Below are 12,505 nucleotides of genomic sequence, written 5' to 3' on the forward strand. Positions count from 1 at the left end.
TTCTGCTGTTTATGGAAGTATTTTTAAGTTAAAGACTGTTCTATTCTTTAATTGAAGCTACAATAAAATATACGATTTGCCAGGATAGAGCCCCCAGAATCCAAGTAGATATTAAAAAAAAAAGTTGTTCAGCATAAACTTTTGCCCGGCAAGGAAATGTCCTAAACAGCAAGACAATATCATTTGTTAATGGCATGAAAGCTTTCGACAGGTCCAGGTGCTAGTGGGGCTGCAACCCTGACATTTCAAGGGTATCCTAAAATCTAAGCAGTCAGAAACACTTTTATTCAAGGTCCTCCACTTCCTGGAAAATGGTTCAATATTGTAATGGCCTAGGTATTTCCTAGGGGGGTTCAGAGATACCTGTGAAAGGACTAAGTATGGTTGTGATCCTGCAGTTAGCAGGAGTTGGGTTGGAAACCCATTTGGTTGGATCGAGGACCTGAAACCTTTCTGCAGTGGCACAGGAGTTACAGCATGCAGGAGGAACTGAGGTCTGGGAAGATAGCACAGGGGATGTGAGTGCCTGCGCAAAGACCGTGACCTCTTGACAACTGGTGTTGTGTTTCCAGTGCCTTTGGGACTTCTGCAATTTGGGTGGTTCTGTGAGGGTTGGGGTGATCTCTGCGCTGTCCCTGTGTCCATAATCAAAATAGGCAGAGGAAACATTTCTCCCTCCTGACCCTTTCTGACAGGTTTTCTCGCCTATGAAATAATGATGCAGGATATGGGGGGAGGCAGGCCTGACTTCCCCCGCCCCAGCCTGATACAGATTAATTGTAAAGGGGAAACTAGTTCTTTCGTTAGAGTTTATCGATGTGCCATCTGCTGGTGATGCAAAGCTGCAAAGCAAGTGAACATTTCAAAATAGTCTGGTTAATAGTGCTGAACGGATGCATCTCCAGCTGAAGACAGTAAATGCAACAGGTTTCTGAGCATCTCTGATCATCTTTAACTCAGGGCAAAGGCATTTAGCTTACCTGAAGAGAATCAACTGTAGTTGTTGATGTCTCTGCATTTTTGAGATGCCCGTGCTTACCCCTCTATGACTCTGTCACATAAAAATGAGTTAGAGGTGGTCTTGTAAGCATTTATCTAACAGTATGTGTCTGCTTCTGGAATTATAACTTAGCTGTGAAATACAGAAAATACTGGAATATTTAGGTTATTTTGAGCAACTTTGAATGAAACCCTTCTGATTCTCAGGTATCTGCTGTAATCTAGATTTCTGGTGTGTACTTTTTTTTTATCATTAGGACAAACTTTTATCTGCTAAAATATTAGGATCTAACATTCAAGTCCTCCCAAAAACTTGCATTCTTTAAACACATGAGCATTGTAACTTCAGGAAGTCATGAGTTTCAGGGTGGGTATCCAGCTAGACACTGAATATTACTCATATGTGATAGTATATGATAGAGAAATATAATACTTAAACAAGAAAGGCGGCCATTATTGACAAAGATTTGAAACGGAGATAGTAATTCTAAATCTAATAAATTCTTGCTGTATGTTTGGAATGTTAATATTTTTAAAATAATTTAGCATTGTTTGTCCCTATGTATGTTTGAATCACAAATAGAGATTAGGAAGAATTGTACCACGAGGGGAATTTAAAATGAGCCATTTGAAATTGATACAGATGAGCAGGAATGTTGTTCTTTGGCTCTAAAGAAAACACTATAAAGATAAAACAATTGCAGGACAGGGTTGAAAAAATCTACAGTAGCACTTTAATTTTTTTTTTTTTTTCTTGTCCCTTTCCTGCTGCTGGTGTGGCAACTTCACAGCAAAGAATAGTGGGAGCACTATTATTGCAGACACTCCCTCTAATACTGTAAAGCTGCAGAAGCCCATACTATATAAAGGCTAGCTTTTCTAAGTGTGAAATCCTCATACGAATTCAAAATTGCCTTGATATTTGTTGGGCTTCGTAAGAGTGGGGATTGAGTTTTTTGATCCAGATTTAGTATAATTTCACAACAGGGTCCCAAGAAAGTACTCTGCAAATTTCCACATATGCTAATGATTTTTATTTATTTTCTCAAGACACATTTTGTTGCTTCCCCAACTAATCCTAGTCACTTGAAATTTATATGGTCTTTTTATAAGGCCTTTGGGGAAATTATATTAAAACATTATTAAAGGAACCATTTGTTTTGCTGCAATCTCTACTAATTAATAGTCAGACACTGTGTTAACCATCTTGTGCAACATGCTGTTGTACTTAAAGTAGAGCTACAGAATGTAGTAGTTACATACATAATTGCAATAGTACTCTAACAGTCATTATATAATAGTGTGAAATAGAAAAAAAAAAAAAAACCAACCTGGAAAGCCAGGCACTGGGCATGCAGGAGGTAAGAAGCCATGAGAGGTAGAATTAAGGGGCTTTTAACATGTGTGGCATGGCTTCTTGCACCCAGCAGTCAGTTTGTAATTAAGTCTGCCTTTGTTGACCCAGCTGAAGGCCACTGAGAAGAGATTCCCACTCATCTTGGGTAGGTCCAGCTTGCTGCTTCTTCCGATGAAGGGTGGAAAGCTGGAGGTGGCCAGTAAGTGTAGAGCAGTAGAGTTACTGCCCTAGAGCTGTAGTGCCTCCAATTGATAGGAAACACTTACATGGCAATTGCAGACTCTTGAACTGACAGATAAGTAGGATGGGAATGGGAAGACCATATGGAGCTTCATAGTAATTATGAATTTGTAGAAATTGGCTGCACGGCTTTATAATTGATGTTAAGTAAGCGTGGTATATTTGCTCTGTTAAAGAAATCTTGTTTGTTCTGCTTTACATTTTAAGCAGAGTCTTGGAAACCTTAAAGGAATGCTTTGTATACACTAGTATTTGTAATAATAGGATATCTCCTGTTAAAATTTGCTCTAAAAATGTGTGCTGGTTTTGGCTGGGGTAGAGTTAATTTTCTTCACAATAGCTAGTATGGGGCTATGTTTTGGATTTGTGCTGAAAACAGTGTTGATAATACAGAGATGTTTTCGTTGTTGCTGAGCAGTGCTTACACAGCGTCAAGGCCTTTTCTGCTTCTCACCCCACCCCACCCCACCAGTGAGGAGGCTGGGAATGCACAAGAAGCTGGGAGGGGGCACAGCTGGGACAGCTGACCCCAACTGACCACAGGGATGTTCCATACCATAGGACATCATGCTCAGCACATAAAGCTGGGGGAAGAAGAAGGAAGGGGGGGATGCTCAGAGTTACGGCGTTTTGTCTTCCCAAGTAACTGTTGCGCATGATGGAGCCCTGCTTTCCTGGAGGTGACTGAAAACCTTCCTGCCCATGGGAAGTAATGAATTAATTCCTTGCTTTGTTTTGCTTGTGTGTGCAGCTTTTGCTTTACTTATTAAACTGTCTTTATCTCAACCCATGAGTTTTCTCACTTTTACTCTTCTGATTCTCTCCCCCATCCCACCGGGGAGGAGTGAGCAAGCAGCTGTGTGGGGCTTAGTTGCCGGCTTGGGTTAAACCATGACAAAATGGTGCAGATTCTTAATTAATTCAGGTGCAGATTTTTAAATCGTAGGTTGCGTAACACACAGTGGTTGTGAGCCTGACTTTATAGCATTTATTTTTCATGAGATGTAGAGCTTTTGATTCACATTCCTTAATTTTTTAGAACAACTGGTTGTTTTAAGGTTTGTCAGCATCTACACTTGTCTGTAGAGTTATCAGTCTATCGAACTGCCAGAAGATTGAATGGCAAACCAAATTCCTCTTACATTAACACTAGATTTTTGAAATAGCGTGTTCTCATTGATAGGATTATTTTCCCACAAGCATAATTTCTTCAATCTATTAAACTTGCATTTTAGTATAATACTAACCACAATTGTTGTCTATGTACAGAATATTTTTCACACTAGTCATTTGACGTAATGATAAAATTCGATCAATAAAACTTTAAAACAAATGGGAGGTTAGCATAGGTATGAAACTGTGGCCATATCTCTGTGTAGTTTAATGACCAATGTAAAGTTCAAACTGAAGTAATCTAATGTTTTATTTCACTGTTCAGCTCCCTGAACCAGTGAAAGTACTACCATTGTATCTTGGTGTTTAGGTTAAGTTACTTAACTACTCTGTTGTACTTCAGTAATAGTATAGTGTTTAAATATGACTTTTTTTCCTCTACGAAAAAGGTCCACTAGTCATTCATGAGTTCCTTGGGAAAAGATTCTCTACTTTATCTTGTCTGTCAAAATACATGTTTTCTTTTTTCTAACATTTGTTTTGTTTTGTTTGACACTTTATTAAAGTGAGTGAATACCCAGCTGTTGGCATTCCCAGATGTGGTCCAGCAAGTCCGTTTAAAGGACACTTAAGTACTAAGAGTAATGGTAAGTAACACATGTGCTTTCACCAGAAGGTTAGCATTGTTTCTTGTATGTGAATTAATTGATTTTATGAGTAAAATGTTTTTATAATTAAAACTTTTGCATTGAGCTCAATTGGTCAAGTTTAATAGTATTTACATTTAGTATGCATTACTGAAAATACTTTTGAGGAGTTTTGCCTTGACTCTACTGCTAGCTAGAAACAGTTAGCAAGATATCCAAACATATATAGATGTCACATCTATATTAGCTGGAATATAAGTATGGCTACTGCTTTAAAGAACCCTTGAGGTTAAACATACTCCTTTACAGTCAGTAGTTTACATGAGCTAGTGTACGTTTCTGTGCCATACTGCCACCTCAGACGCTTTTTTCAAACGAGCATGGAATGGAGAAACAGGAAGTTTCCATGCTGATGTTTTCATAGTCCAACTTCAGCCACTTCTGTAGCTATTTATTGAGTTAATGGCTCAGTGGGGAAAAAAACCCAAAGGAGACAGGATGATTTCATGTGATAGTAGCTACTAAAGAAAAATGACTGCCATTGGGCAAAGAGGTTAAACACACAGTAATTTAAAGTTTGTGTCTTTGAATTGCAGTTAATAACTGTTTAAAATTTTAGTATTCTTGTGCCTGCCTTTATAATGTTTAAACATATTCTAATCTTACAGCTTTCTGCATTGACTCCTCCCGAAGTCTAACTAGCCAGTACCTGATCAGAGATCACATGGTGTTTCATTATAACAAAATCCTTTCAGCCAAAGGTAAAAATGTGCATATATGAATGAACTTTCTACCCCCAGATTTAGCTCATTCTTTCAAAATAGGCTCATATCAGGAGGGAATGAATTGGACTGTAGGAAGTGTAGTTTTCTTCCTGTTTCATACTCAGACTGATGTCAGCAAGGAGACATGGCTGCTACTTAATAATACTTTTGTATTATTGGAATGGGATGTTTTGTATGAAAACATTTTCATTAAGTGCTACCAAAGATACTACTTTAATTTTAGGGTACTTTGTGCTGTATTCTCTTCATTCTGCTTTTGATGAAATAATGAATTATGAAATAATATGCTGAACGGAAAATCATGGAGATAGTCACAATAGCAAGCATACAGAGTTTATTTTAGGAATGAATGCAGAACATTTTCAGTTAAACTCAGACCACTCTGTCTTTTTCTTTTTTTTTATTTAAAAATGTTCATTATCTTTTGTTCATATTTCAATCAATCGCACTAGGTAGTTATAAGGACTTTGAAAATTGCCCTGTGTGTTTGCAAATGAGAAAAGCATGTTACTAATCTGTATTATTGAGCACTAAATACGTATATGATTTTTTTCACATATTTTAATGTTAGAAGGTAGTTATATTTATCAAAAGACAAATATTATGAAATCTGAAACTTAAAAGCCTGTTGAACTTGTACATGTTTGTATGTTTCTTAATTATGGTGAGATCCTGATCAAAAATTTTTCAGATTTAGAAAAGTGTGTTTACTCCACTATGAACTGACAATATCAGTGCTATAACTGAAGACAAAGTGTATTACAGCCAAAGTTATTTTTTTAAGGTCATATAAGAAGTATGAAGTACTGTGTTTAAAAAATTAATATCATGCACAGAACTAAGAAAAGTTTGTAGGTAGTTGTTAATGGTGTTTACAGTTAACAGCATATTTTCATTCTTCATGGCATAAACTTGTCTTGGGGATCTCAGTCCTAGAGGTATTAATGGTAGGGCTTGGCAGGATGTCCTGAGTATTTAAACTAAATGCATAAAAGTTTGCAGGATATGATTTACGAGATAAATGTTTTTTGAATGCCTCCCAAAACACTTTATGCTCTTTTTCTGATAGGGTTTTGGAGGTGGTTCTGCTGATTCTTTTCATCATCCCTCCTTTTCTTAATGTCTGCTTTAAAGAGAGGTTCACTGGGGCTTTAGATTTTGCCAGAGTCCATGCTCACAAATATACTGTCATCTCTCTACCATGTAACATACTCAGTATCTTCAGATGTGAAGTTAAATGCCATCAGCACAAAGTGTATAGAAACCTTTTGTAAAGAATCTTAATTTAAATTATAATTCTTCCTTCAAATATATTTTTTCCTTTAACATGTTTATCTGGAAAATTCTCTGACTGTATTAATATCAATCTAATACTTTTTAAATATACAGTAACTAGCATATTTTTAAAAATGCTTTAAAAAGAAAATGCTTTTTCTCTTTAAAAAGAGAAAAATTGCTGTGTTCTAATTAAATTAGTCTTTGTTCTGTGTTGTTTTATTGCTACTTTTTTCTAGCCACCACAAATACTAAGTAAATATTGAATCACTCGCTTTTTTTTTCTTATTTTCAGCAGCTGTAGACTGTTCAGTGCCCAAAAGTAGGTTGACCAGCATCAAACGTAAGTATTTGTGATACGTTAATTCTGCAAAAGCTTCTGTAAAATTAACTTAACAAAACAAAGGAGCCAGAGGAACAGAAGAGTTACAATAGAATATAACCCTTAATAAAGCATCCATGTATCTGCTTGTTTCTTCAGCTTTTCATATACTGCTCCAGCTGTTTGTAAGAATCTTCTTACAAGAATGTAATGCTAGTGAGATGGACCTAGTCTGTTAGTGATTAGTTGTGCTTAGGATCACAATTATTTTGCTTAGGATTCTTTTCATCCACACAGTTAATGCAGCATGTAAGGGGAATTTCAGCATTTTCTCTCTCCTTTCTTCTGATGTGATGTGAGCTTGAACTTTCAAGAAGAGAGCTTACTGGTGCAAGGTCAAGAGGAATTTGGGGAATGTGGGCACCTGGGGACCGGGACTGAAACTTCTCATTCCATGTCGCAGAAAACAGACCCAGTAACAAGTGCACAGCCTCACAGCCTGGATTAAACTGCAGTTACTTTTTCTGGGAGTTGTCTCATTTCTTAACACTGTTTAAAGATATCAGTACTGTAGACTTATTTCATAGTGCTAGCTGAAGAGCAATACTTCAAAATCATTGATTTATGGAATACTAAATGAAGTGTATTAGTCAAAGGGGATAAATAGCAGCTGTTTGTTAAAATAACAAAGGTATATTTCTGTTATCTATCTGTCTTTTTCACTAATGCAATTAGAGAAAGTTCTTTTTTCTCTAATTCCATATTTAGTTACAACTGCTGAGGTACTGGAAAAAAATAAAGTATTCTTTTAGGATGGAAAGATAAATCTTCTGAGGACAGAATACTTTGTGGTTAGTCTCAAATCCAGTCAAACCAGAGTGATACTGCCTTGTAAAATGATCAGAGTAACTAGAACTGATGCAGGAAATCAGTCATCCTTTTGGCAGAAAGACTTAATTTAATTAAAAATTTTTTCAGTACTTCTGCATAATGGGTTGAGACTGAATTAAGCAACAAGCTGCACCAGGATCAAAGATGCTGCATGTGGGCTTGCCTCTTCCTGCTTTCAAAAGGTGCAGCACAAGCAGCAACAGTATTGCAGGGATATCTAGAGTCTGCAGATTGCAGTAGCAATTTCAGATCACCTGTTCTGCAGAGACATTTGAAAAAAGTCTTTCTTCTCATGCTCCAGCTCTACCAAGATTTGCTTTGAAACAAGCATGAACATACAGGGTTGGTGTAAGAAGAAAATTTACACCTACGTGTTTGTGTAATAAAACCCTCATGTAGCTTTTCTTTTTGCATCTGCTAGAATCTTTCTTAGGTTCCCTAATTAATAATTATTCTTCCATACCTTTTCAGGTCTTGGGTCTTTCTCAACACCGACAAATGCCCATTTATTTTAGAGTCTGTTGTCTTTACAGATAAAATGCTTCGAGCTGATAGCTTATGTGTTTCACACCAGAATGAGTTTCCCTGAATAATGAGTTCATTTTGGGAGACAGCGACAGTGCCTTAACCTTAACAGATAATTGTCATGACACTAGCAGGTGTGCTCTGTAGCGAGGAAATTTCCATTTCAGATAGCAAGGCTTTGTGCAATATGTTTCTCTTTCAGTTCATCTTACTCAGAGCGATGTCTGACTATGTAACTCTGTCCTGGTCACAGACAGAACATTAATCTCCTATACAGGGTGTGACGGAAGCATTTCACCTTTGTTGCTGCTTTTGTTTTTACCCATCTGTTTGATAAAATTGGTACACTAAATCCTCGCTAAATTGCTCTTTCACCTATTTTCAAACTGGGCTGGAAAAAGCTGCTGCTGTGTTTTATCTTACTAGAACATGCATACAACCAACACAGCCCTAGAAGATGTTTCCTGTTCACAAAGGAAAAAAACTTTAAAGCTAGGTAAAAAAAAATAAAGCCTTTGATTACAAAAAAAATTCCTCAATTTACGTACTGTTATTCTAGCTTAAGACTTGGGAGTGCTAATTGTTACTTAGTTGAAATTTATTATATTCCCAAAATAGAGCTAGCTCATAAAGTGAAGTTGAGCATCATAGCTCAAGGATCGGGATGCTAGTCAGTAGCACAGGATTCATTTGGAAGAAATGTTGGACTTACTTCTTGGTCTCCCAGAGCTGAGTATCAAGCGTGGTTAGAGCTTTTTATCCTTAGATTTAGCTAAGTTCTAAAATATACTTTGTTTGCTTGATGTTGTGCACTGAGAGGAATTGTGCAATTATAAAGTGACAATGAATTTGCCATTTTTAAAAATCTGTTTAACAAAGCAATAAATAATGTATTTTTTTTTCCCCTAAAAGTGGCTTCTCGAGACAGTATTATGTCTCTTCCCCAGTTTTCAGGTTTTATTTTGTGAGGTGCTTCATGTTCTCTAATAAAAATGAGAGTGCTGAGTGAAAGATAGAAAGCAAAGTAATAAAGCAAAGTTATGTAAACAATATATTTTTATTAGACTATTCCTTAACGTGGTGTTTTTACTTTGCAATGCTGAAAAATGTTCCCAATTACACTTTCATCTTAAATTGTCTGCATAAAACGCTACAAACACTTTTTTTGCAGTAGAAGATTCCCTTTTTTTTTTTTCTGCAAGAGCGAGAGAAATGTTGCAACATCTGATTTCACTGGAGTTCAGTACTTGCCTCAGACGCAAGGCTAGAAGTTATATAGCTTGCTTGCTGGTTCTGTTTACCATATCAGAAGAGGGTCTTTCTACCTGATAGAGATGAGAGACACCGATTCATAGATTTCCTGTCCAGTGATTTCTTCTTTAACAGCTCAGTCTGTATGCATTATTTCTCCTAATGTTTTTGAAGCTCAACTTCTGTCACGTACCTGCCTTCATGGAATCACAGAAATGTTGGTTGTAAGGGACCTTTGGCGGTCATTTAGTCCTCCTTGAGCTTCCTGCTCAAGATGGGACTTCTGCCAACACTAGATCAGTCAGCCAAGTCTTGGAAACCTCCAGGGATGGAGATTCTGCAACCTGAGTAACCTGTTCCAATGTTGCAATATCTACGTAGCTAAAAGATTTTTTCCAGATGTCCAATTCAAACACTGTCAGGATTAGAACTGAATTTACTTGAAAGTATTTATCCTGGTAATTCCAGTTTTAAAAGGCAAATTTTGGATGGTGGAATATAAGGGTTTTAGATACCATAGTTGAAATTGTTGTTTCTTGATGATCAACAGCAAAAGTGTCTCAGCTGCAGTAGGTCCAGGATTTCATGTATGCATTTCTACCAGATACTTAAGATTATCCTTTCTTAATAAAAATCTTTGAGGATTAATATCTATACTCAAGGTGTGCATGTAACAGATATTTTTTTCTGACCTGCTTTCTTCATATGTTTTGTCACCTGACTGAGATCACTTTATAAACAGATAAGAAGCTCTGCCACACAGGCTGAAATTTGTGCAGAGTTAGCAAAGTCATAATTCCATGGAGCACATCTGCTTTCAAACTCTTCATTATTGGTCTGTCTGCTTTCAAGATATTTAACGTTAAGACTACTCAGGCATCCCTTGTCCAGTATCTGCACTATTCTTATAAACTCTAGATGTTTAGAACAAATTGAAAATTATTTCAATTTATTTCATACCTAAAATTAGAGTTGTTGGGGTTTTTTTCCTACTGTTCTATGTATTGTTCATCAAGAACTACAGATATCTGTACTGTAATAATAGCGCAACTAAGTGTTACGTGTTTAGGTGTTAAGCTCAGTGCAAGGTGTCATTTGTAGTGTCTCCGGCAATCCACTGGAGAATAGTTTTTCGTCCTCTGTCTTTTATGAAACAGATTATGTGGAGATGACAGCCAGTAGCTCAGGCAGTAAGAGTATTGAAAATGTACTGAGGAGTACATACATACTGAGTAAGAGAAAAGGATTTTTAGAATATTTTCAAACCAATTTCTCTTTTCTTGCTGGAGATGGGACACACAATTGGTCCAGGCACAGTTGCAACATCAATATGACTGAATATCAGGGGAACCTCTATAGTTGAGGGCTTTACAGCTTTATTCTTGCAGTAGTTCTGTGCCTGTCATTGCCTCACCTGAAGCATATTACTATGTTTTTCTTTTTGTATTTGTCTTATTACTTATTGCATCCCAAATAAGGTTTCTGTTCCCCTTCTATTTCCAAAGAGATTTGGGAAGGGGGGTAAATTTTCAGTTTGAAATGCTAAGATTTATTAATAGCATAGAGTTACAAAACAGAATTCCTGCAGATAGTGTTAAAAAACATCCCCTGAAAATGTGCTTCATGTACCGCTAAAATAGCAGGTGAGTATTTCCCTTCGGGGTTGTTGCCATGAATCAGTCATTAGTGTTTAAGAATTAAACATGATACTGTAGTTGGCATTCTCCCTGGCCAACTGAATGCGTTCTGTCCTTAAAGTGGGTTTAGTTTCCACTGTTCTTTTCCTGGTATCTTAGCTGGCAGCAAAGTAGGCAAGCTGCCATGCCACTGGGCTAGCACTGAGCATGTTCTTGTGTATTAGATCAGCCTTATTGACTTAAAATAGTTGTTAAAATGTGAAACTTCTTGAAATGTGAAACTTCTATGTTCAGAATTAGTCCAAGCATGTTGATTGATACCAGTGGCCATTAGAAGTCTGTGGTTGTGGAATTTGTGCCAGAAAACTTGACAAAAGCTATGCCAAGTAAGACAGCTGCTGCTACATATGCCTGGTTTCTAACAGTACTAACTTTTCAGCCAGAGGTTTTTCCACAGGGCATATTGACAGTACAGCCTGAACCCAGTGATTAGTGTGCTTGGGAATGCAGGTCTCTTTGATACTGGGAGGGGGGGAGAAGAAGAAAAAAAAAAGTATTCTGAGAAGTTACCCACGAGAAATCTATTTTAGCCTGATGGAACTTGAATACTTGGGGGGCGGGGGGGGGGGGAGTGTTTGAGAGATGAGGAGGGACAACAATTCAGACTGATCAGTAATGTTGGTTTTTTACTTTTTAGGGGGTTAGGTTCAAGTAGAAATATCAAGAAATATATATTCTTATATAATTCTGTGTTTAAATTTTAATTTTTCATGTGATCACATATTTACGTTATATCTGTCTACCCTTTATGCTATGAAAAGCAGAAATCTATGAAAAACTGTCTTATGTATTTTGTTGTTGCTGCTATTTTACAGGAAGCTTTCACAAAATCTCCCCATCTTTTTATTCTTAACTTTTCTGTTGAGTCTTGTCCTTACATATGCATTTCTGAAAGTGAAAGTTATAAGCAACTAATATAAGTTCTTTAAAGTCAAACATTCAGCTAATTCTAACATGTGCGTTTTCAGAGTTCAAGTATGTCTTTGGGAAGATGCTCTAGTATATTTATCAAGTCTGAATTTTTTGAGAGCAGGAAAACCCACTGTGTAAAAAATCTTTATGAACCTGTACTTTTAACTGTAGTAATTTTACTTTCTTTTTGCAGAAGTTATTTACTTTAAAGTTTCTTCTACAGAAAGGTTTTCTTTTTTTATGAGAGGTAATTAATTTTAGATAGGTATTCAGTGCATCAAAAATACATTTTTCACAGAATTTGTAGTTGCAAAAAGACATTTGATCATCTAGTCTGACATCATGAGTTAAACACACCAAAAATTTCATCCAGTTGTGCTAATATGGAACTCAACAACCATACTGAATATGGTAAATAAAGCACATAAACGAGAAAGGCCTGCAGTCTTGACCTTTACAGGTCAAGAAATAGAGAAAACAAATTCCTTTTG

The 12,505-nt window shown here is 36.6% G+C and overlaps 1 protein-coding gene across 5 annotated transcripts in view; it reads left to right on the forward strand.

Annotated features, from left to right (window-relative positions):
- Positions 1 to 12,505, forward strand: part of SPATA7 (spermatogenesis associated 7) — a 46,099-nt gene that overhangs the window by 8,411 nt on the left and 25,183 nt on the right. For 3 of the 5 annotated variants that reach the window (XM_072865680.1, XM_072865684.1, XM_072865685.1), the window contains exons 2-4: positions 4,276 to 4,356; positions 5,025 to 5,117; positions 6,712 to 6,759. In XM_072865680.1, the coding sequence (XP_072721781.1) occupies positions 4,276 to 4,356; positions 5,025 to 5,117; positions 6,712 to 6,759 (222 nt within the window). Of the gene's footprint in view, positions 1 to 3,021; positions 3,306 to 4,275; positions 4,357 to 5,024; positions 5,118 to 6,711; positions 6,760 to 12,505 lie in introns of those variants that run through there. The other 2 variants (XM_072865681.1, XM_072865682.1) reach the window with 2 other exon arrangements.

This window comes from Ciconia boyciana, chromosome 6 (assembly GCF_034638445.1).
Source record: "Ciconia boyciana chromosome 6, ASM3463844v1, whole genome shotgun sequence".
In the NCBI taxonomy this organism is placed as follows: Eukaryota; Metazoa; Chordata; class Aves; order Ciconiiformes; family Ciconiidae; genus Ciconia; species Ciconia boyciana.